This window comes from Gossypium hirsutum, chromosome A03, assembly GCF_007990345.1.
Source record: "Gossypium hirsutum isolate 1008001.06 chromosome A03, Gossypium_hirsutum_v2.1, whole genome shotgun sequence".
NCBI classification, from domain to species: domain Eukaryota; kingdom Viridiplantae; phylum Streptophyta; class Magnoliopsida; order Malvales; family Malvaceae; genus Gossypium; species Gossypium hirsutum.
Window position 1 is genome coordinate 93,201,527 of NC_053426.1, and position 21,637 is coordinate 93,223,163.

Here is a 21,637-nt window from a genome sequence, read left to right on the forward strand (position 1 = left end):
AAAAGATTGATTTGGGCTAACCCAAAAAAACCTGCTCAAAAAACACTATTGAAAAACCCAGCATTTTGCAAACCAAACCAACAGTCATTAAAGAACGAGAGTCCTCGTGTTTTTCCCACTTTGCTTCAGGTTCAGCTGCTTCTTGTTCATGGGGGTTTCAGGGTTTATCAAGGGCTTTAAACTCCTCCATAGAACCAAACCCAGAATCAGATTACACCCTTATGGTTATATTCAAAGGAGATATTTCTTAGACACCAAAATTCTCAACAGCAGTGACTCTCTTCTTCCTGTTCTGATCGTTGGTGCAGGGCCTGTTGGCCTCGTTCTCTCTGTTCTTCTCACCAAATTTGGTATCGTCTTTAACCTAAAAGTTTCTTTCTTTTTTCATTATAAACCAAAGTAAATAGAGCACATTTTCAACTTTTATGAGGTTCATTTACATGGAATTTGTCTAATTGGTTATAGCGCTTTTATACGTTAATTCACCTTTTCCATTTGTTAATCGAATTTTAGGTCGATCAATGCAACTCATTATGATTTTTTTTTCCTTTTAATATGTTTAAAGTATGTAGCTTGTGACTAGTGATGCCTTGTAGGGATAAAATGCACGGTTTTGGAGAAAAACAAGGGGTTTTCAAAGCACCCCCAAGCTCATTTTATCAATAATCGAACTATGGAGGTTGGTTTTATTTCTCTATGGAAGATTTGAGTGTAATATGTTTAGTGGAGGTATATTGAGCTTAATAGTAACTGTTCATTGTTAGGTGTTTCGGAAATTGGATGGATTAGCAGAGGAGATTCAAAGGTCACAACCACCTGTAGATTTATGGGGAAAATTCATATATTGTACTTCACTAACTGGCTCTATCCTAGGTTCAGTGGACCATATGCATCCTCAAGGTTCGATTCGATTGACTCTATGGTTTTTATATATTGTAGGCTTGCCAGTTGCTGATTCCAGCTCAGCTCCATTAGTTTTAACACTTTTTCTTAAATTTCATGCATTTTTTATTACTATTTTAATGGAATAGTTGTCTAAAGACTATCTGCATCCATTGTCAGATTTTGAAAAAATTGTTAGTCCAGTCTCTGTTGCACACTTCTCGCAATACAAGTTAACTAGGTTACTTGTTAAACTGTTGGAGAATCTTGGTTTCGGTATTCACACGTTAGAAGGTCCTGACAGCCTTGATCATGAGCCACTCAGGGGAGGGGAAATCTTGATGGGGTATGAGTGTGTCTCCATTGACACAACTGATGAATGTGTTACTGCAACTGTTTCCTTTTCAAAGGAAGGTAAGTTGTTGATGAGAAAAATTCAATCTAAAATTCTTATTGGCGCTGATGGTGCTGGAAGTATGGTACGGAAGCTCGTTGGAATAGATTTGAAAGGCGAAAAAGACTTGCAAAAGCTTGTGAGTGTTCATTTCTGGAGCAAAGACCTTGGAAGATACCTACTTAATGAGAGGCCTGGGATGCTATTCTTCATTTTCAACACCGAAGTTATTGGGGTTATTGTTGCTCATGATCTTACTCAAGGGGAATTTGTATTACAGGTATTAGAGGATTTAGGAAATATTCAGTATCTCTGTTACTTTAAAATGCACTATATACTGAAGATGTTTTATTGATCATCATCTTGCAGATCCCGTTCTATCCTCCTCAACAGAACCTGGAAGATTTCAGCCCTGAGGTATTTCTTTTCACCATTGATTTGGAAAATACCAGTTGGATGAAGAATAGCTTACATTTAAGGGGCACTGGCTAGTTCCACCAATTTAGGTCATTGGGACTGGAAACGTAATAAGCTATAGAAAACTAAAAAGTAACGTATCTCTTTGTAGTATAATTTTCTCTGGTAGTTATCACTTATTAGGTGATTTAGGCCTTATGGGATATGCTTACATGGACATCTTGATTAAATTAAGTGCATGGCTGATTTTATAAGATATAACGCGTAAATAACAGCCACTTCACAAACCTTGATAGCAATTTCTTTGAAGTTTGCAACTTTTTGTAGATATGCAAGAAGTTAATACTCAAATTGGTTGGTCAAGAGCTTTCAGATATAGATGTGATTGACATTAAGCCATGGGTGATGCATGCTGAAGTTGCTGAAAGATTTGCTTGTGGCAATAATCAAATAATGCTCTGTGGAGATGCTGCCCACCGTTTCCCTCCTGCTGGTGGTTTTGGTGAGTAGCACTCATTTATGCTGACCAGAAAAATCTGCATATCTATCATTCAGGATTGGCATTTTTTCTCACCTGCAGCTGGCTACTCTATAACATTGATTATGAAATAATATCTCTCTTTTTCCTGGTTGAATGGAGGGAGTAAACAGAAAGAACCTGTTAAGGTGATGGCTTTTAGTGTAGCACAATCTCCGCGTGTTATAAAATAGTTGTATCACAAATAATACTTATTAGGTTTGGTAAAGTGATGTCCCCTTGCATGCTAGTTATGGCATGGAAAGAACTATTTATAGGATTTCAACATGGACTCTGCAGGGATGAATACAGGAATCCAGGATGCTCATAACCTGGCTTGGAAGATTGCTTCTCTACTGAACGGTGTTGCACCAACTTCCATACTTGCCACATATGAAACAGAACGTAAGCCGGTATTGCTTCAGCCTTCTTAGCTTGTCTTCTCATTTTGTTTTATTTGGATTTTCATTGATCATTGACTTCCATGTTTATTGCATTGTCAGATTGCTGTTTTCAATACAGCTCTTAGTGTTCAGAACTTCAGAGCAGCAATGGCAGTTCCTGCAACTCTTGGTCTTGATCCAACTGTTGCAAATTCCGGTAAATTAATGCTGCTATTGCACTGAAAATCCAATTGTTTAACTTGAGCCGTTGCATATCTTGAGGGTAGATATTTTGGTTTCAGCTCACCAGTAATCATTGTTCTTCTTTTTGCTTGTGATGCAGTTCATCAAGTTATTAATAAGGGGTTTGGTTCCATTTTACCATCTAGCATGCAGAAGGCCATTTTGGATGGAATTTTCTCGATTGGCCGTTCACAGCTTTCAGAGTTTATTTTAAATGAAAATAACCCACTTGGGTCATCAAGGCTTGCTAAACTAAGGCATATTTTTGAAGAAGGAAAGAGCCTTCAACTCCAATTTCCTGCTGAGGATCTTGGATTTAGGTATCAATATCGTTTTATAAAATTAATTGAAACTTACAACTATCATAGTAGATGGAATTAAACAATTTCTGAGATTTTTATTACCATATTAATCTTTTAAAGAATGGGTATAGTGTCTCTCTTAATCCATGCACGGGTGTCAGATACCTTGAAGGAGCACTTGTTCCAGATAGTGACGATGTTGTGCCTGCTCCAGAGTTGCCAACTGGCCGTAGAAGGGATTATGTTCCCTGTGCAGATCCAGGGTCAAGGCTACCCCATATGAAGGCTAAGGTTTTATCAAATTTTCCAAGTGAGGTATATATTCTCGCTATGCTCATTTTGGTTTTTGCCTTTTCTTGTTTTCTTCTTTCGCTTATATTTGCTTGTTAAGTTGGAGTTGCTTATTGTGATCTTATCTTGACACCGAGACATAACACAAAGCCCATCTTTCCATCATCCATATAGAAGTATTCTATAAAATCCTATACAAAATTCTCGTAAGTCAAATTTGCATATGAAAATAAATAGGAATTTCCATTTTGTTTACACTTTTAAATAAAGTAGTAATGTTCAATACTAGAGTAGATTCTAAGTTCATCTGAGGGCTCCTGCATTCTAGATTTTTGAGCTCAGGTTATTTGTACAAGTACAAGAAGGAATGAACAGCCACATTCAATAAATATAGTCACACATCAGATCAAGCCTCATTTCAGGGTATCATATAAAATCATCCAATAACATTAATCGATCAATAAGACATGTATGCTAACTGTTAAAGAGTCATTATTATCTCAGTAGGGAATTTCATAAGTTCATAAATCATTGGAAAACATGTGTAATTCTTCCAATAGCATATCAAGCAAATCTTGTATTCAGTATTTGGTCTTTAAAACTCATAAATCTTCATAACTTCTAGCTACTATCACTGTTATAACCTGTGGTCAGAGCTATATCAACAATATCATTCTCATTATTACTACTAACTATTATAATCCCTTAGAGGAGTTGTGTTATAGGGAGCCTTTTGTTATTGTTTAAAGGTCAATATAGAAGAGTAGAATTGATCCCTAAGAACAGGGATAATTACACTAAAAGTAGTTCTGTCTTCTATGGTTTTGCTAATGGGTTATCGCAGTTAGCACACGACCTTGGTAATTCACCACAAAAGATGAAGCTTTATGAGTTGTAAAAAATCTATGATTTGCTTGGTATGATAAATTGTTGGTGAATGATACCTGTTTTTCATTGATTTATGAACTCCGAAGCATGATTGCTGGATGATTTCAAAGCATGCTGCAATTTCGTTTTTAGCTAATTGGCTTAAAATTATTGCAGGAAACCATTTCTACACTAGATCTTGTATCTGAAAACAAAGTCGAGTTCCTTCTTATTATAGCACCAATGGAGGAGTCTTATAATCTTGCTCAAGCTGCCTTTAAGGTTGCTGAGGAATATAAGGTTTCGACCAAGGTATGCATACTATGGCCAGCTGATTCTGTTACCAGAGTTCAGCCTGAGAGCAAAGCAAAATTAGCACCTTGGAAGAATTACATAGATGTTATAGAGGTCAAAAGGTCATTGGATTCATCATCATGGTGGAGTACTTGTCAGATGACGGAGCAAGGGGCCATTCTAGTCAGGCCAGACGAGCACATTGCTTGGCGTTCAAAGTCGAGAGTTGTCGGGGATCTTTATTCGAAGATGAAAATAGTTTTTTCTACTGTTTTAGGTTTCGAGTCAATGAACAGTTGAAGACTCCAAGACTTGGAATACCGGTCAGTTGTATTGCTTCATGCGAAATAAAATACCTCAGCTAGAATATTCTTTATTATTTATAGGGTTTAGAGCTTATTTTGCAACTCTAATGTAATCGTGCTGCAATGGATCTACCCTTTGCTGCATCTGTTTTAATATTATGAGGGTACCTGCAGGTACATTTCCTTAAGAAAATCAAAGCTCAATCACACTTGAGTATCACTCGAGTCCAGCATTGGAATACTTGAATTCAGTTTTGCTTGAACCTGAATTCAAATGTTTTTCAAGCTGAACTCGAGTAGCTTGCAAGTAAAATAATCTCATTTCCATCATTAAAACTGTTGAAAGCTTCTGATTTTCATTTCCCACTGCCATTGCTCATCATTTACGTCTGAACCACAGGTCCCAAATTAACAAATAAGTTGATGTTCCAGTAAAATAACCATGCTAAAAATTGGTCAAGAATGAAAAAGGCTAGTGCTAGAACCCTAGAACTGATAGAGATATATAGCAGAAACAATTTACATTTGATCAGATTTAGCAAGTCCCAGGGTTTCCATTTACATGTAACAAGCTATCATCATTAGACCACACAAATCATTTAAAAGTTGCAACTGCCACTGGTTAAATGAATTAAAACTCCTAAGTAACAACATGCTTTTATAAACACCTGAAAGCTTAGCATTCAAATCCGAGAAATCACCCTTTGGGGGAAAAGGTCAGGGGAGTTGAAGTTTCGCTTGTGTGGCAGTCCAAATTCAAACATCAACGCAATTGCCAAATGATATAACATGCATGCGCATCAACTTTTATCTAGCATCCAGGAAAATAAAATAGCCAACAACAGATGTAACAATACCAAGAAATCCACCAGCAGCAACCTGGAATGGGAATGGAAGGTTGAAATTGTGAGTAGCTATCCTTGTAGATAATTCTTACATTATGAACAACTATCTCGGATGATATTACTCGTAGCGCCTGATGTTATTAGAAGCATATACTGGAGATTATTGCTGTTTAGCATCCACATGTAGATCAATATGTTAAAAACATAACCCAGATTCTATAGCAATTAAGACCTTTGAAACATCCACTGTTCCGAAAGAAAACATAATAAGTCAGGGATTATAACATCTATAATTTGAAGTTATTGCGAGGATCAAGTAATCATTGCCAAAAATCTGCTAAGCAAGTGTACCTGGGGAGGGGTGTGACCAAGAAGTTCACGTAACGGTCTGCTCTCAGCCAGAGGATGCTCAGCAGGCAATTCGTATACAATTTGATTCAGGACCTGAAGAACATATAATTTTGGCAATGATACATGAAAGAAATCAAGTTTAAACCAAGCGATTATGCATCTCATTTTGTAAAGAGAGAATGCAATATACAACTAGAGCTTCCGTAATATCCTAATTACTAGAAAAGGATAGGTAGAGGCATGGCGGAAACTTGAGTTTTGGAGAAGAGATGGAATGAGAATATAAATAGAAAACACCAGCAATAGAATCAAACCTCTGCCTGCCGTCCAGCATGTAATCTCACACCGGTTGCATCATACATTACCTGCAAATCAATCCAACACATCAAAATTCAATCTACGATGTAGGCAGTACCAGTGATACGAGAAACCTACTCATATGATCGTAACTCATAATGCATTTTGCTCAGGTATCAGAAATCGATATTAGAAGAGAACCTAGCTTAGCACCAGCAGGGATGAAGAAAGCAGCATCTTAAAATCATGTCAGACTACACAATTTGATCTTTTATACATAGATTATGAGCCAACCATAAAACAAGAAACAAAAGAACATACGATGCAGGCTAAGATTAATGCGGTCGCAAATAATGCTCCTCCAAAACCTTCTTGGAACCCAATAGCTGTAGCAAGAGCGGTGACTGTAGAAGAATGGGATGAAGGCATCCCTCCAGATCCCACTAGTTGCTTGAGATCCCATTGTTTTTCCTTGTACCTGCAAAACTTTAAACCTTTAACATTTGTACCACAAAACTAATTATAAAGTGTACAGAATAACACGTGCAAATAGCAAAGCAAAAACGGCCACACTATTAATCAGCTCCACAAGCTTGCCACCCCCAAGTCTATGTAATCTATCAATTATCTGCATTAGTAGCCAAAATGGTTCTTTGTGCAAAGTTTTTCTTCCCTATTTCATAACAAAATGCTACCAAATGAGTGATGAAAAGAATGTAAAAGAAAGCATTAAAACTAAAAAAATATTCTATCATTACAGAATAGGAATTGCATCAAGCAAGAGCTGACCAGAATCACATCTTGAAAAATCAAAGAAACCCCAATCGAAGATATATACATATACACATATATATAAATGCCTGAAAATATAGCTGAATTTTGGGTGTATTCCTGAACCAGATCAAATCAATGAAACACCCCCAAGATCTATATATAAAAATAATAATGTCGACATTGGCATATTTGGTAGTTGAAATCAATTAGTTATTATCTACAATTACATAAGCCAGATATAAAAACCAAATCAAAATATGAAGTAAACAAATATGAAGACCCTTTGTTCCATCAAAACAACAATTATCCAATTTAAAAACTCCTTAAAAGATTGTCAAATATTGGAATAGAAAAGGTGGAGAAAGAAAGAAACCCATTAAAGAAACAAACAAAGATCTAAGATTCATTGAAGCCAAAACAAATGTGTAAAAATATATATAATCAATAGAGAGGGGGGTACCAGGAGGTGAAGAACTTGATGGTTTGGGCAATAACGAAGGCAATAAAAGCAGAAATAAGAGGGTAATTGGTAAGAATGGAGGACCAGGAGGAAGACATTGGGAAAGACAATAGCTGTTATTTCATTCAAATTTTAATTGTTGGTTTGATTTGTTTAATGTAGATTCTTTCCTTGTTATCAAGGGAGGGGAGCAATATTGAAATCTTATTGATGAAACAAAACAAAACCAAACCAATAATTAGATTCAGAAAAAAAAAGGAAGAAATGGGGAAAAATCAAAGGTGGGATGTTGGGAAGGGTATATGTATAGGAGGAATGAAGAAAGAGCGGATTAGGTGGCGACTTTGATGAATCCTTTTTGAAAGCAGGGAAGAGAGAGAGGGGTTTGCTTGAATTGAATGGAAGGCGAAATGTGGGAAATAATGGCATGTTTTTGCTGTGGGTTTTCAATGTCAACAAACAACTAACGGTCTTTGCCATCTCCAAGGTTCCAACTGAATATGCCACTTCTTGTTCCTAATCATCTCTGGAATATACCCCCTCCAATCCATTACTCCATCCACCTCCTTATCCCATCCGCAAGTTTTTACCAATTTGGGTCAAACTAAACTCGCGGAATAGTCTTAACCATTCTACACTCTTTCAAATCATTACCCTCCATTTCTCTTACTAATAATTTAAAAACTTATATATACATATATCTCAATTATATGAACACTTTCTTATGGTATTTCACAAAAAAAAAAAACATCTCAATTATATTTGTGGGTTAAAAATTTAGTATACAATTTTTAATAAAAATTTATCTCGCACACTTATGAAGGTTTTTATACTTCATCAAACATTAAGGGTGTAACATATTTTATTAGGTATAATAAAATAAATAAAATTTTAAATATATAAATAAATGAGACTTCTATCGTAATCTTAAATTCACTTAAAGTTTAAAATTTTTTGTTTAAATTTAAAAAAAAACTGCTAAAATTATAAATTTAATCATTATCATTTTTAATATAGTATTATAAAATTATATATTTATAATCTATGTATGAAATATGTATGAACACACTATTGTATTTGTTTCAAATTAATTAATTATAATAACACATTAAATATATATGATATTAAAATAAAAGGTAAACTATCTAGTTGGTTACCTAATTTTTAAGGCGTTTTCATTTTGGTCACTTAAAATAAAATCCTTGCAATTTGGTCAGCCAACTTAACTAAACATTAAATCTCTAACGGCAGTTAACTTTATACTATTTGTACTTTCATTTTAATCACTTAAAAAAAATCTTTTTCAAATATTGATTGGAGTAAAAAAATTCAAAGATTAAAGTGAAAAAAGGATAAAAATTAAAACAATACACAAAAATTATCAAATTGTACTTGTTTATCCCGTTGCCAAAAATTCTAAATTTGAGTTTTGAAATATAAATTTTTAAATATTAATATTCAAAATTATAATAACAAATCGGCTGACATTATCAATAGATAAAAAAATTCAATAATTTATTTAATTTATTTTGATGTTTTCAAATTATTTTACAAAATTATCAATGAAAATTATTGTCTTTAACACTTGGTCTACAAAACCCAATTTTCTTTTAATTATATGATCTTGAATCTTCCATGCTAAGCTAAAAGTAAAAAAAAAATAAAAAAATCCTAACAATTATTTAATTTTATCTCCCATTCTAAACAAAACTCATAATTTTTTCTTCACTTATTTACCCAAACGAAGAACAAGCAATTAATTAAATTAATTACAAGTATTTTTCCTTTACTTTTAGCTTAGCATCAAGATTATATAATCAAAAGAAATTTAAGTTTTATAGATAATTCTTAAAGATAAATCATTTGATTTAATTTCAGTAAGGTAGTCTAGAAAAATAAAATAAAATTGTAAAATTTAAAAGGATATTAAATTAATTAATTTTAACATCATAGTAACAAATTGGTTGACATTATCAATGGGTAAAAAAATTTCAACAATTTATTCAATTCATTTTGATGTTTTAAAACTTAAAATTCAATATTAAAAAAATTTTAAAATTCAGCAATATGATAACAATTTTCGTGAATTATTTTAGTTTCTAACATTTTTTTCACTTTAATCCTTGAATTTTTTTTACCTCAATCAATACTTAAAAAAGATTTTTTTTGGTGATCAAAATGAAAGTAAAGTAAAAGTTGGGTAACCAAAATGGAAGTGCAAACATGACGTGGCATGTACAGTTAACTATCGTTAGAGATTTAATGCTTGAGTGACTAAAATGAAAATACCCTAAAAGCTAGGTGACCAGCTAAGTAGTTTACTTAAAACAAAAAAAAAGATTAAATTATGAATAAAACGAATTTTAAACATGTAAATATATAAGATTACAAGTATTAGATATACTACAATTGTTTATCATGATGTTATTATCAATTGTGAATTAGTATTGAATTAACTTGTAATACCAATTCAATTAACAACATTATTTTTGCATATTAAAACATATTAAAAAAATTTTTTTGATTAAACGGTAAATTTAAAGTTTTACTAATCCAATTAATGTGAGATCAAATTCAACCACATGCATATATACCATTTCTTTTTTAAATAAAAAAAAATAAATATTTTCAAATAATATAACTCAGTTTAAATACAAATAGATAATTTTATAATTTTTCTAATTGATTAAATAATATTACATACTAATATTATAATTTATAATAAGAGAATGAGTTTTCAAATGGAGACGAAACGTGGCTGAACAAACCGCACTCTACACGCAATCCCTGAACCCATCTTGGCTAAGAGATGATTACTTCATAAAAAATCAAGCTGGTAGCCTTCACTATTACTTGCTATAAGTAATGATTAAAAGATATAAATCTCAAATTTGGAATGGATTTTGAAATTTATCTCGTAAAATAAACTTAATCTGCGTTTTTGTTATTTAATGTTTGAATTCACATATTATAATGATTCTTCCAACTCTTCAACATTATAAAAGAAGGAAAAGGAAACTGATCGCATTTAAAAGCCATGAACAGCGTGGCCAATAAACCGACACCATCAAACAATTCCAAATTACATAAAGACGGATCTACTCCAAATCTATAAAATCCATTTTCCTTCAAACCAAAATCAAATAATTGAGTGAGCAACACACTGTCCGCTTGGACAAACGTGAATGTCAATTTGCGATATCTTCCAACTCTTGATCTATACCTATATGATGTATAATTAAAAAAAACAATAATAAAGGAGATTGTATACTAATACACTAAAACCTGTATGAAAAATCTAGATTCCTTTGCTACCTTCTTAAAGTTTAATCAATGCTATGCTAGCCAAGTAAGATCTGATATAATCAAATAAAGAACATATATGATGGTCTGAGCACTCAATTCACTCTCGGTCTCAAGCCCCGCAACAGAGCCAGAACAATATCATATAACGAGTGTAACCCTACTCTCCACATTCAAATAGCTCTAATCATATATATCATATTATAGCAAGGCTGCAGGAAATTTCAAGTTTCAAACTCCAATCATTTCTTTAGATGTCAAGATGTTCAACTGGATTTCCTCTAATGGCTGCTTGTTTCTAATGCTGTTAGGTTACATACCCCACCCCCCAACATAATAAAAAAAACCGATTTATGGAATGCCATGTAAGATGCCAGAAAAAAGTATGTTGACCTAGTTGAACAAGGATGGACTAGCATAGTGGGGTGGGGTCCCAACAGCATTCATTCTCCTTGCATTGTAATTGCTCTTAAGTGTAACTCTGCAAAAGATAAAAAAAAGGCCCATTTGATTAAACCGGATGAAATATAGTGAAACTACAAAACTAGGCAAAAGTACCCTTGATTTTCACAACAAAATCATGCACTGGCTGTTATAAATCTCAAGTTTATATCTGCTTCCAGAAAAGGGCTGCAACCATAGATTATACGTTCTATGGGTTCTGATAAACTCATAATATAACATGAATGAAAAAGTTTTTAAAAATAAATCATACCGGCTTATCATTAAATCCCCCTTTCCATCCATTTTTCCTACATAGATTAAGCCAAGGCCAAAGCTTTTGTATATACCTGTTGTGTTGTGATGCAAAATCCTCTTGTTCATGGACACTCTTTGCAGGAGAGCTATGTGTCAGTACCTGTTGCCAAGGAGATGGGAGCAGAGAAGCTAACCAAATTGAGCTAATATTATTTTCAATAGTCATAATAATTGAATAAGAATGAGGGGGGAGGGTCTTAATTCACACTTTCTCCAACCAAGAACAGGACCCAAAACAAACAGTATTAACTAACAAAGAATTTGGTGAACGGAGCAAAAACACAAATGCCCCCACGCCCCCCACACTGCCTTTTACTAATATCAACCTAAACAACTTTACAATTTATGTCACCACCAACATCAGGTGGCGTTTCTTACAAATAAATTGAAACCAAAGACAACCCATTGCCAACAAATTCAACCACAAAATCATTTTAAAATACAAATCACTTGCCAGTCTCTCCAAATAAGAATGGAATCTGCCTGGAGGAGTAGAACCGAAGTCATGAGGAGGCTGGTGAAGCCCAGTTTGTTCAGTCTCACATTATTGAGCAGTTACACTTGGATTCTAGCTTTGGAGGGTTCATACTGTCCATCTTATTAGGAATACCAACATTGTGAATTGAAGGTTCATAGGCATTCTCATCATTTACAGTCTTGGTAGGCACAGATTTTACATCAGTTTCTACCCGCCTCTGCCTGACCTTATGAGATTTTGAAGTCCATCTACCAACAGTTCGCCCCCGTAGGTCTTTCCTGTCAGAAGTGGAATTCTCCAAGAATGTCACAGTTGGCCTGGAACCTTCCAATGGCACTGAACTTTCCTTTTCAATGGCAATGGTTGCAGCCTGGTAGGCAAGATCATGGATAATGGAACTGCAGAATAGTATTGTATCTGTTGCTTCTTCAAGTGTCAGGCTTCTGCCCTTACTTCCTACACGACATTCTACCAAGACAGTCGATTCCTCTGTAAAAAGGCAAAAAAGTTTCATCAGAGAAAGAAAAATCCCTCTGCCAGTCAGTCACAATTCAGAACCAAATTTTAGCAAAGAATCATATACTGTGCGGCTGTCGGTACTACAGTGTAAAAGCCATGGACATCAAGACATAGCAAATATAAACATTATCCAATATACAAACTGAGGAATAGAATTTTTTACGAAAACACAGGTCAAGTCCATTATATTTCTTAGAATGAAACAGAGTTAAAAATTGCAAAAATAAAATTAGTTCGGCAGTGCAAATATCAATAAAAATATGTTAGCAAATAATACAAAAACAAGTGGACAGAGTCATTCAGCCCAATGCCAATGAAAATAATCACTGCAAATGTTAGTAGCTTTTGGTACAACTATGTTTGATGCACCATTCTCTACACCTGAGAAGTATTGCACTAAAGTGATCTAAAAAACTGGGCTTGTTAATACATGATGGTCCACTGTTTAGATATTCAATGTGCAAGTTTGTCCTTTTTACCTTTTTCGGAGTACTAAGGAAAAAAATTACGGTAATTCCTGACTTTTATGACCATGACTCCATGGTAAAAAAAGATTTAGAGAATGATAATTTTCATGCATATAAAATTATTGGTAATAACTGCCAAGTAAGAGATTTCTCTGTAGATCACAAAATGGAAACATATCTACAAGGGTAATCTAAACTCAAGATGCTTCAAACTGCACATCTCTTATCTCTTGTTGGAGCCACAAAGATTACATTCAAGACAAACAGAGCTTGGAAACAGGCTATCCTCACATCCATTACCAGAACCAGTAACTGCCTTATGCATAGCTTTCCCAAAATATGAGTTAAAGCCTTACAAAGTATGCGACTAAACTCAATCTGAAATTAACAGATTTGAAACTAGAAACCCTGCAAACCATGTCTGACCAGAGCATAACTTTTATTAGGAAGGCCACAAGATCAAAGTAATTTGGCAGTTCCTATATGTTTATCATCATTGTTGAGTTTGATGTGAAACAGCAAAACAGAGATGGCTTGAAAGTGCAAAAGGAAAAAGATAAGGTCCAAATTTACAGATCTAAAAGTGATGGATAAAATTTTCCACCATCTCAGAACAAATGCAAATTTACCACTACTTTAGTTTTATTGAAAATGACAAAAGAACTACAAAAATTATGTATTCCGATATTCCACAGCTTCATGGAATATATCCTTTATGAATTAACTTTTGACCAATTTTAAACAAACCTAAAAGTACAATGTTAAAATTGCTCACATTAAAAGATAACTAGTACGCTTGATTTATAGACCCAACTAGAATGACAAACTTGAACCTTAACCCCAAAGAAAAAGAGAAAAATGGTTAATCATGATGGATAGTCCATGAAAGATTGAATCTTAGTGTTGCTAATTAATGCTCTTATAAATAAAACTGCAAGTAAGCAATCATAATTGAAAAAAGAACAAGTACAGCCAGCTATTCAAATGACTTGCAGGAATAGTTCATGAAGGATATAGATGCATCATAAAATTGTTTATTAGAAATGGTAGATGAAAAGACCTCTCGGGAATGGAAGTGAAATTTTACTTCAAGTTGAATGCCTAAAGTGCATGGAAAACAATAATAAAATAATTACATACCTAAAACACCATCTGTGTGATCTGACATATTACGCTCCTCTACAGCAGTAATATCCACATCTAAAGGTATAGCAACTGACAGGTCCTCGGATCTCTTCTTTTTCCTCTCAGAATTTGGAGACAAGCCATCAAGTTCTGAACTGCAGGAACTCTGGCAGGAATTGTCGATTTCTATTTCTGAGATTGTAGTCAAAGAGTTGTGGCCAGCAGCCTCAGCAGCATCTACTCCATCGGGAATATCATTTCGAATACCATGTTCTTCAAGAGTAGAATCTAGCGTGGTAGCTAATGCTTCAACACTTGAGGTAATCCTGGCATCACTAGGCAAGCTATCTCCATTTTCATATGAAACACAATCTTCATTGGGAGGAAGTGGTGCTGCTGAATTGTCCTCTAATAGCTCAGAGGTTAAAGTATCAATTACTGTACTACTTTCGTTCCACTCGATACAATCGTTCTTGGGAGCAGCAGCAGTAGTTAATGACAGATCTACTTCTAAATTTTCTGAAGCTTTGGCTAGAGAAGCTACAACTGTTTCCTCTGCTTCCTCAAATTTCAGATTACGAATAGAGCCCTCAAAATTTTCATCATTTGTGCTAGATGCAAGACTTAAAGCTTGGTAATTATTGCTTGAACTTTGAGACAAAGTAAAGCTTTGAGGCTTTGCATTCAAGTCATATCTGTAATTCTCCAACTCAGATTTTCTACCATTTAATTGTACACGCGCATCTGTTTGCCTAGATGAGCTGAATTCAGTAGAGGATGATGCAGATACACTCCCATGTCCGACAGAGCTTCTGAAACTGTTAGAACTGTCTCTTGCATAAGAAAGATCTTCAGATGGTATGGTAGCAAAGGTCCTACCTAGAACAACAGGCCCCTTGCTGCTGCCTGACCTCTTTAACAGCACAGAAATACCTACAACTTCTGATGTGTTAACCGTCAAACCAGAATGCTCATCAAAGTAACTCAACTGCTGACCTCCAGTCTCCCTATCAAGTATAGAATAATCAACAGTTGATTGAGCCATCTCTTGCTGATAACCAAGCCTCTGCTCACCTCTGTCCGCTAGAGAACCTCCAAGAGAATTTTCTTGACTGAAATTTTCACTTAGTTTGATATTTTTTTCATGCTGAGAAATCCAGGGTTCAACTGCATCAGTCACTTGTGATAGAGAATCAGACGGAGGAATTGAGGTTTCCAATTCAGGAAAGGGTTTATCCTCTTCAGTAATTTTCATAGACAACCCTGGACAGTTCTCTGCATCAGAAATGTCACCAGAGACAATATCATGTTGCCTACTGCAATCTGTGCAAAGACTGATTTCTTCTTCAACCTGTTCAATAACACGATACCTACAACCACATTTAGAACAAATTTTTGTGTTTTCGAAACTATCAACTTCTGAAAGATCACCCCTGTCACATAGAGCATCAGAATTTGAACTCATTTCCACTTCAAGACTACGGTGACCTAACTCCTCAGAGTGGTCAGGGTCACATTGGATCGCAGAGTCTCTATCAGTATCTTCAATAAGACTATTAAGCGAGTCATTGCGTCTTTCATAACTAGCATCTTGGTTTATTACATCCATCTTATCGAAGGCAAAAACCTCTTCTAGAACATTGCCATAAGGTCCCTTTCCAGATTCACTTGCCATGTCATCATGTTGATGGTCACTTCCTTCAATATCAAGCACAGCACTTGTACCTTGATCAGAATTTGCATTACTGCTAGTAGTAAAAGATGAGTTCTTTGACATCAACGAACGATGTACAGAACTTACCTTCCCAGCATAAAAACCAGTACTTGGAACACTAGATAATAAGGGCCTGAACATATTTGGAGGGCTCTTCCGATGATCCTGTATCAAAAAATTGATTATAATAAACTACAAGGTCAGCATCGATGACCAAGCACCTTCAATATGCATTAATTGTGCACAAAAAGTTTAAATGAGAACAAGAACATGCATGAAATACAACAAGAAACCATGTGAATTTTTCATGACTATCTTAAATTTATTTTTGCTTAGCAGTAAAGATAGACTACGCAGATTGCACTGAAGTTTGCGAGGTATTTAACACATTAAAACATGTCAAAAGAAACCTTACTGCTCCAAAAGTTTACTTAATATGAAACATGGTCTATAGAATGAGCTTTAAACAGGAGATTCTAGAATTTTGACTTTCCTTCCCCACCCGTTCTAGACATACCAAATTAATATTAAACACTAAGTTGTCAACAGTCACCACCAAAAACTTTGTAGTCATATCATTTGGCAATTAATTCCAGCTGTAATTCTCATAAACAATGCTTACTGACTAGTACGAGTACATCAAACCCATCAATCTAAATAACACCATCAAGATTGCCACCTATAGATTTATAGCACTTACACAATTTCACACTGCAATAGAAATGAAAAGACAGTTAAGCACTTGCATTGACCTTCCATACCTCTTTTTCTATTATTACCAGTCTAAATCTATACCATATTGGTAAGAAGGGCTGGAAGGAAAATTAGTTTTTTCTTTACTTTCCTCTGTTGCATGGCATTCGAAAAGGAATTAAATAAACTAATAGCAAATAAGGCAAGGTAGATTCAGAACATTAGAGCAGACAAATTAACTACTTATATTTTAACACTCGTATAAGTGCAAACTGCCATAACAGATGCATATTGCCTTAAAAATGTAATAAAATACCATTTGACGAAGAGCAGAGTCAAAGGAACGTTTTGGAGCAGAACTTGGCGACAACACTCTAGCTGATTTCTTGTTAAAGGTTGGCCCCTTGTTGCTTGGGAATGCACCAACTCTCCTTGAAACAGAATTGGTTGATCCACCAAGAGGAATAGAATGTATAGGGTCTACATCATCATCACCAGAAGATGCTACAGACCCTTTACTGTAGGAACTAAATTGGTCTCTATCATGACTATGAGATGAACTGGCACTTCTAGAGGCAGTCGGGGACATTGATTTCCTGCCAAATCTTGCATCCTTTCCATTTCTAGATGCAGGTGAGGAACCCCTCACATATGATGCTGGTCGATCAGCCAGAGAAGTACGAAGATTAGGCGGTGCATCTAAGGAGAAACCTGGAATGTTTGCCTGCCATGCCCTTATTTTTGGTGATGTAGAGTTTCCCCTATTTGTCCTTATAGGGGAAGTTCCCCTTCCCCCTGTGCTTGTCCTTTGAGGTGTAGGAGTAGAAGACCTTCGAGCAGGCGTTGAACTTTTACTAGGGGAAGGAGATGGTCTCCGAGTCGGAGTAGCTTGCCGTATTGGACTGGTCTGAGGTGCTGAAGACGGCCTTCCTCTAGATTGGAGTGTGCTACTCCCAGACCGAGGCGATGGACTTAAACGATTTGGACTTGCACTGCCCCTACTGCTTCTGTAGCTTTTGTCCATCTGCATATTGTACATAGAGGATAAAGGGCAAAGTTTTGGAAAGAATAAGTTACAACTTTCAGGATAAAACCTAGAATGGATGCTAATGAACTATTTCATTAACAAACATTTTTCATTCCACAAGAGTGATATGATAACTTACCGTGGATGATCTTGATATGGAAATGGGTTGAGTGCGGGGTCTACCACTGCGGGCAGCATTAGCTGGGGGTGGCTCATCATCCAACGAAGGAAAAAGAGGGGTGTCAGGTGGAGTTAATAACCTTCAAAAATCACCAAGAAAGACGATGTGTGAGAACCAAACAAATTCAAGAAGTACAGATACAGATACCATCTCAATAGAATACAATGAATGAAAAAGAAATTATCACATGATTCTAATTTCATGATTAGGCCATTGGCAATGACTTAATTCTAACATACACCAAGCACGAACAGACAGATTTACATGCCAGCTTATATTACTATTTCAACTTAGTTCCAAGCAAAAAGTACGTCATATCACAGTTCAAAAATAACTATGACCTACCATTCATAATCATTTTTCTCGTCATCTGCATCAAGGAGTTCACTAGTCTCCCCTCGAACGGGAACAGATATTCCAAGCTTGAAATCTGAAAAATATTTCAGTTTTGTAGCTGTAGAAAAATTCAAAACCAAAGAAACCAGACATTAATGTTAGTTAGCAGACACTAGTTACATTCCTCTATTCAGGAGCAAATACACCAAACAACTTAGACGACAAGGCAAAGCAGAAATTACAAAATGAGTCCTCTGCATCATCTGATGACTGAAGCAAAAAATTCTCCCTTTCTTTGGACTGCATTTCATTGAACAAAGCAAGGTCATCATCTTTTTCTTGTACATTCAACCCACTCTCCAAACTACGCCATCTTTTGTGGTTTTCCCCTCTCAGCTCCCTCCCTGGAGAGTATCTTAATGCTGGAGAAGGAGGCATCTCTCCTGCCCTAATCTACCCTTCCCAAACAATCACAGCAATCTCTCCAGCAATCCAGTAAGTAAACAGCTAACTTGCCCCATAATTTAACCCCAATTTGCCCCTTCTGTGTTTCCAAGTAACAAATGTAGCCAAATTCAATATAACTCAAAACAAGGGTGCAAGGCCCGGTTCCCAAAATAGAATACTTGATAAAAAAGAGCTTCAGCACCAGTAACTGAGCAATAACCACCACCAAACTGAGATGCTCATGATGGAACGCAACTTCCAACCCCTAAATTTCCATCAAAATTAACTTAAGACGCCTTCATTGACCAAAACCCAAAGTCAAAGTCAAAATTTTCAGCCACCAGAAACCGCCAAGCAAAACCTTTCCAGCGCCGCTCAAAATCAGTGACCGAATTAATTCACCTGTAGGCACACAATTTTATCCATATCATTTGCAATTCATTTCACTAATGGGACTCGATCAAGTTCATCATACTAAATTACAATTTTATTTTTGTTTTATAAAAAAATCTCATTTCCTTGTTTAGATTTTCAAATTTTGATCAATAGGCTCTTGAATTTTGTATTGCACCTGCTACTAATTTGGTTCAATGTATTTTTTTTCTCCCATATTTAGGAAATTCTAAAAACAAATATAAATCAGAAGTTTTAATATCTTTAAAAAAATGAAAAATCCAGGAAAAAAAATAGAAAGAATGATTTTTTAAGGGAAGTTGGAAACTTGAAATCTGAGATCTGAGATTGTAGTTTGAAATAGGGATTTTTTTTGGAATTTTTTGAAGCTGAAAAGGGAACCCGAAAACTTAGGATCAAGAAATTACAAGGAGAAAAAGGAAATAAAACCAAGAAACGGACTTGCTTGGCAGATTCGATCTTCATCAATTTATGACAAAGCCGTTATTTAAACAAAGCAAAACACAAACAAATTCTTATGACCAACATCAACAATGGAAACCAGAAAAGGTCACAATTTCCCAGCAAATCACAAGAATAAACTAGACATTATTTTTTTTCAAAATTTCCTTCCCCTTCCTTCCAGAAAATTAAACACAGAAAATCAACAGAATATACACACACATGTGAATGCGCAAAGAAAAGGGAGAAGAGAACACTATTTCTGGGAGTGAGTTAAGGTTTTTCTTTTGGGATTTGAAGGATAATTGGGGTTGGGTAGTTGTTTCCAAAATCAAAACGGTTAATACCTCGAGGAAGACCGGAGGCAAATTGGTCTTAAATCCGGTGACCATCTAACGGCAGAATGCGGCGGTTAAAGTGTTAGAAACCGCAGGATTCGGGCTTAGATTTAGAGTTTTCGGTGTTGATTTTGAAAAATCTAAGCTGATTTTGGGGTTTACAAGTTCAAAAGGATTGTTGTTGTCAAATTTGGGAAGTTTCTAGGCTTACTGACAGCCGTGAACGGTGGTTGCCGCAACGGACGGCTGAAGCTACAGTGACAGACACACTAGAGAAACTTAGAATAGTAAGCTTTCCTCCTTTTTGTTGGTTAAGAGGTAAGAAATAAATAAAATAAAATAAAAATGAATGTTATAAAAGCTGCTGGAGTCGGGTCGCACAGAATCCGCGCCAGCACCAATGCTCCACCCGACCCGATTGCTTTATTCTTCTTCTCTTTTTTTTTTTACTGTTTTCGTTTTTTGTTTTTTAGGTTAATAAATAACACTATTATTTTATTATGAATGATAATTGGCATCTGATAACTAAATTGGTAGTTGACATTCACGGCAAAAATAAAAGAAGTACACGTAAAGCTCCTTTGACCTACCATCAAATTCCTATTTTTGAAAACAACGTTTTAATAAGGCCATATTATGCAGTTTTTTTCTAAAAATTTATTTTCTCTCCTTTTCTCGGGTTTTTTACCCAATTGAGTTAAAAAAAATTTTAAAATACTAAAATAGGGTGTCAGATACATTATTTACGAAAATGGGTTATTTTTTTGGGTCGAGCCTACCTGACAGGCGCGACCCATTTTTTTAATAATATAATTTTATTTTTTTAAAATATTATTATTTTATTATATTTTAATAATTTTTAAATTTTTAAAATTCAATCGGGTTAAAACCGAGTCGAGCCAAACCCGGAGGCGCGACCATTCGCTCCTGCTGCAGAGGCGCGACTTCCCTGCAGCCCGCCACGTGTCCCTGCCCCCACACCCCCAATCCCACCTGTAGAGACAGAGAGAAAAAAATTAAATTTTGTAATGGGGGACCATATAAGCATCGGTCCCCCAATTTTGTGAATGCAGCAGCAAAGAGAGAAAAGAAGAAGAAGAAGAAGAAGAAGAAGAAGAAGAAGAAGAAGGAGGAGGAGGAGGAGAAAGAAGAAAAAAATGTTAGTAATTTTTTTATAATTATTTTAAGATTAAAATGTTAGTAGTTTAGTGTTATGTGATAATTTTTAGTGTTTGTAATTATTTTAAAATTTAAAAAAAGTACATTTTTAAAAAAAGTAAAATATTAGTAATTTAAGAGTGTTATGTAATTATTGTGCTTGAATATAGTTTATTAGTTGCTAATTTTTGTTTTTGTTTTTAATACTACTTGTCAAGCCTTGCTTTATTTGTTTTTTAATTTAAACTTTTTTTTGTTGAATTTTCAAGTCCATGATTTTTGTTTTACTTTTATCTAACATCCTATTTTGGCGTTTTAATTTTTTTTAACCTAGTTGGGTAAAAAACCCCCATTATTTTGCCATTGATGCTCGATTTTGATAGCTTGATGGCAACCTCCCTTTTAAATAAATATATAAAAAAATCAATATTTTCCCAGTTATTGTCCATTTTCGGATTTACTTGGAATCAATATTTTTTGTATTTTATTTAAAAAAAATTTTACTAGCATTCACTTCATTGTTAACAAAAAGTGAGAAATATAGTGGCTAATACATTCTAAAAAATAAAATAAAAATTTATACATATGTAAAATGTATAAACTTGAGAGTTAATC

At 34.8% G+C, this 21,637-nt stretch overlaps 3 protein-coding genes across 9 annotated transcripts; 1 reads left to right on the plus strand and 2 right to left on the minus strand.

Moving 5' to 3' along the window:
* Positions 1-54: 54 nt before the first annotated feature.
* On the plus strand, positions 55-5,087 carry LOC107942933 (2,4-dichlorophenol 6-monooxygenase). Of its 3 annotated transcripts, none has more exons than XM_016876670.2 (11): positions 55-350; positions 597-679; positions 765-900; positions 1,063-1,556; positions 1,646-1,693; positions 2,021-2,195; positions 2,511-2,623; positions 2,714-2,810; positions 2,937-3,156; positions 3,270-3,453; positions 4,474-5,087. In XM_016876670.2, the coding sequence occupies exons 1-11, from the start codon at positions 149-151 to the stop codon at positions 4,888-4,890; spliced, it is 2,169 nt and encodes a 722-aa protein (XP_016732159.2). In that variant the 5' UTR covers positions 55-148; the 3' UTR covers positions 4,891-5,087. The 3 variants fall into 3 exon arrangements, with proteins under 3 accessions (XP_016732159.2, XP_016732160.2, XP_016732161.2); XM_016876671.2 differs by having other exon boundaries at positions 3,300-3,453; XM_016876672.2 differs by having other exon boundaries at positions 208-350; positions 584-679.
* Positions 5,088-5,401: 314 nt separating this feature from the next.
* Positions 5,402-8,296, minus strand: LOC107886521 (uncharacterized membrane protein YuiD). 5 transcript variants are annotated; one of them, XR_005916894.1, is made up of 6 exons: positions 7,623-8,285; positions 6,710-6,866; positions 6,406-6,456; positions 6,092-6,184; positions 5,863-5,986; positions 5,673-5,774 (listed from the first exon to the last, which is right to left on the minus strand). XR_005916894.1 is itself a non-coding variant. In XM_016810513.2 (6 exons), the coding sequence occupies exons 1-5, from the start codon at positions 7,718-7,720 to the stop codon at positions 5,901-5,903; spliced, it is 405 nt and encodes a 134-aa protein (XP_016666002.1). In that variant the 5' UTR covers positions 7,721-8,285; the 3' UTR covers positions 5,756-5,774; positions 5,863-5,900. The 5 variants fall into 5 exon arrangements, 4 of the variants coding, with proteins under 4 accessions (XP_016665999.1, XP_016666001.1, XP_016666000.1 ...); XM_016810513.2 differs by having other exon boundaries at positions 5,756-5,774; positions 5,863-5,906; XM_016810510.2 differs by lacking the exon at positions 5,863-5,986 and having other exon boundaries at positions 5,402-5,774; positions 7,623-8,296.
* A 3,518-nt stretch (positions 8,297-11,814) lies between these two features.
* Positions 11,815-20,196, minus strand: LOC107886519 (uncharacterized). The gene is made up of 7 exons (XM_016810508.2): positions 19,874-20,196; positions 18,467-19,073; positions 18,234-18,342; positions 17,847-17,967; positions 16,997-17,704; positions 14,289-16,152; positions 11,815-12,651 (listed from the first exon to the last, which is right to left on the minus strand). Exons 2-7 carry the CDS (start codon positions 18,660-18,662, stop codon positions 12,224-12,226), a joined length of 3,426 nt encoding a protein of 1,141 aa, XP_016665997.2. The 5' UTR covers positions 18,663-19,073; positions 19,874-20,196; the 3' UTR covers positions 11,815-12,223.
* Between the last annotated feature and the right edge of the window lie 1,441 nt (positions 20,197-21,637).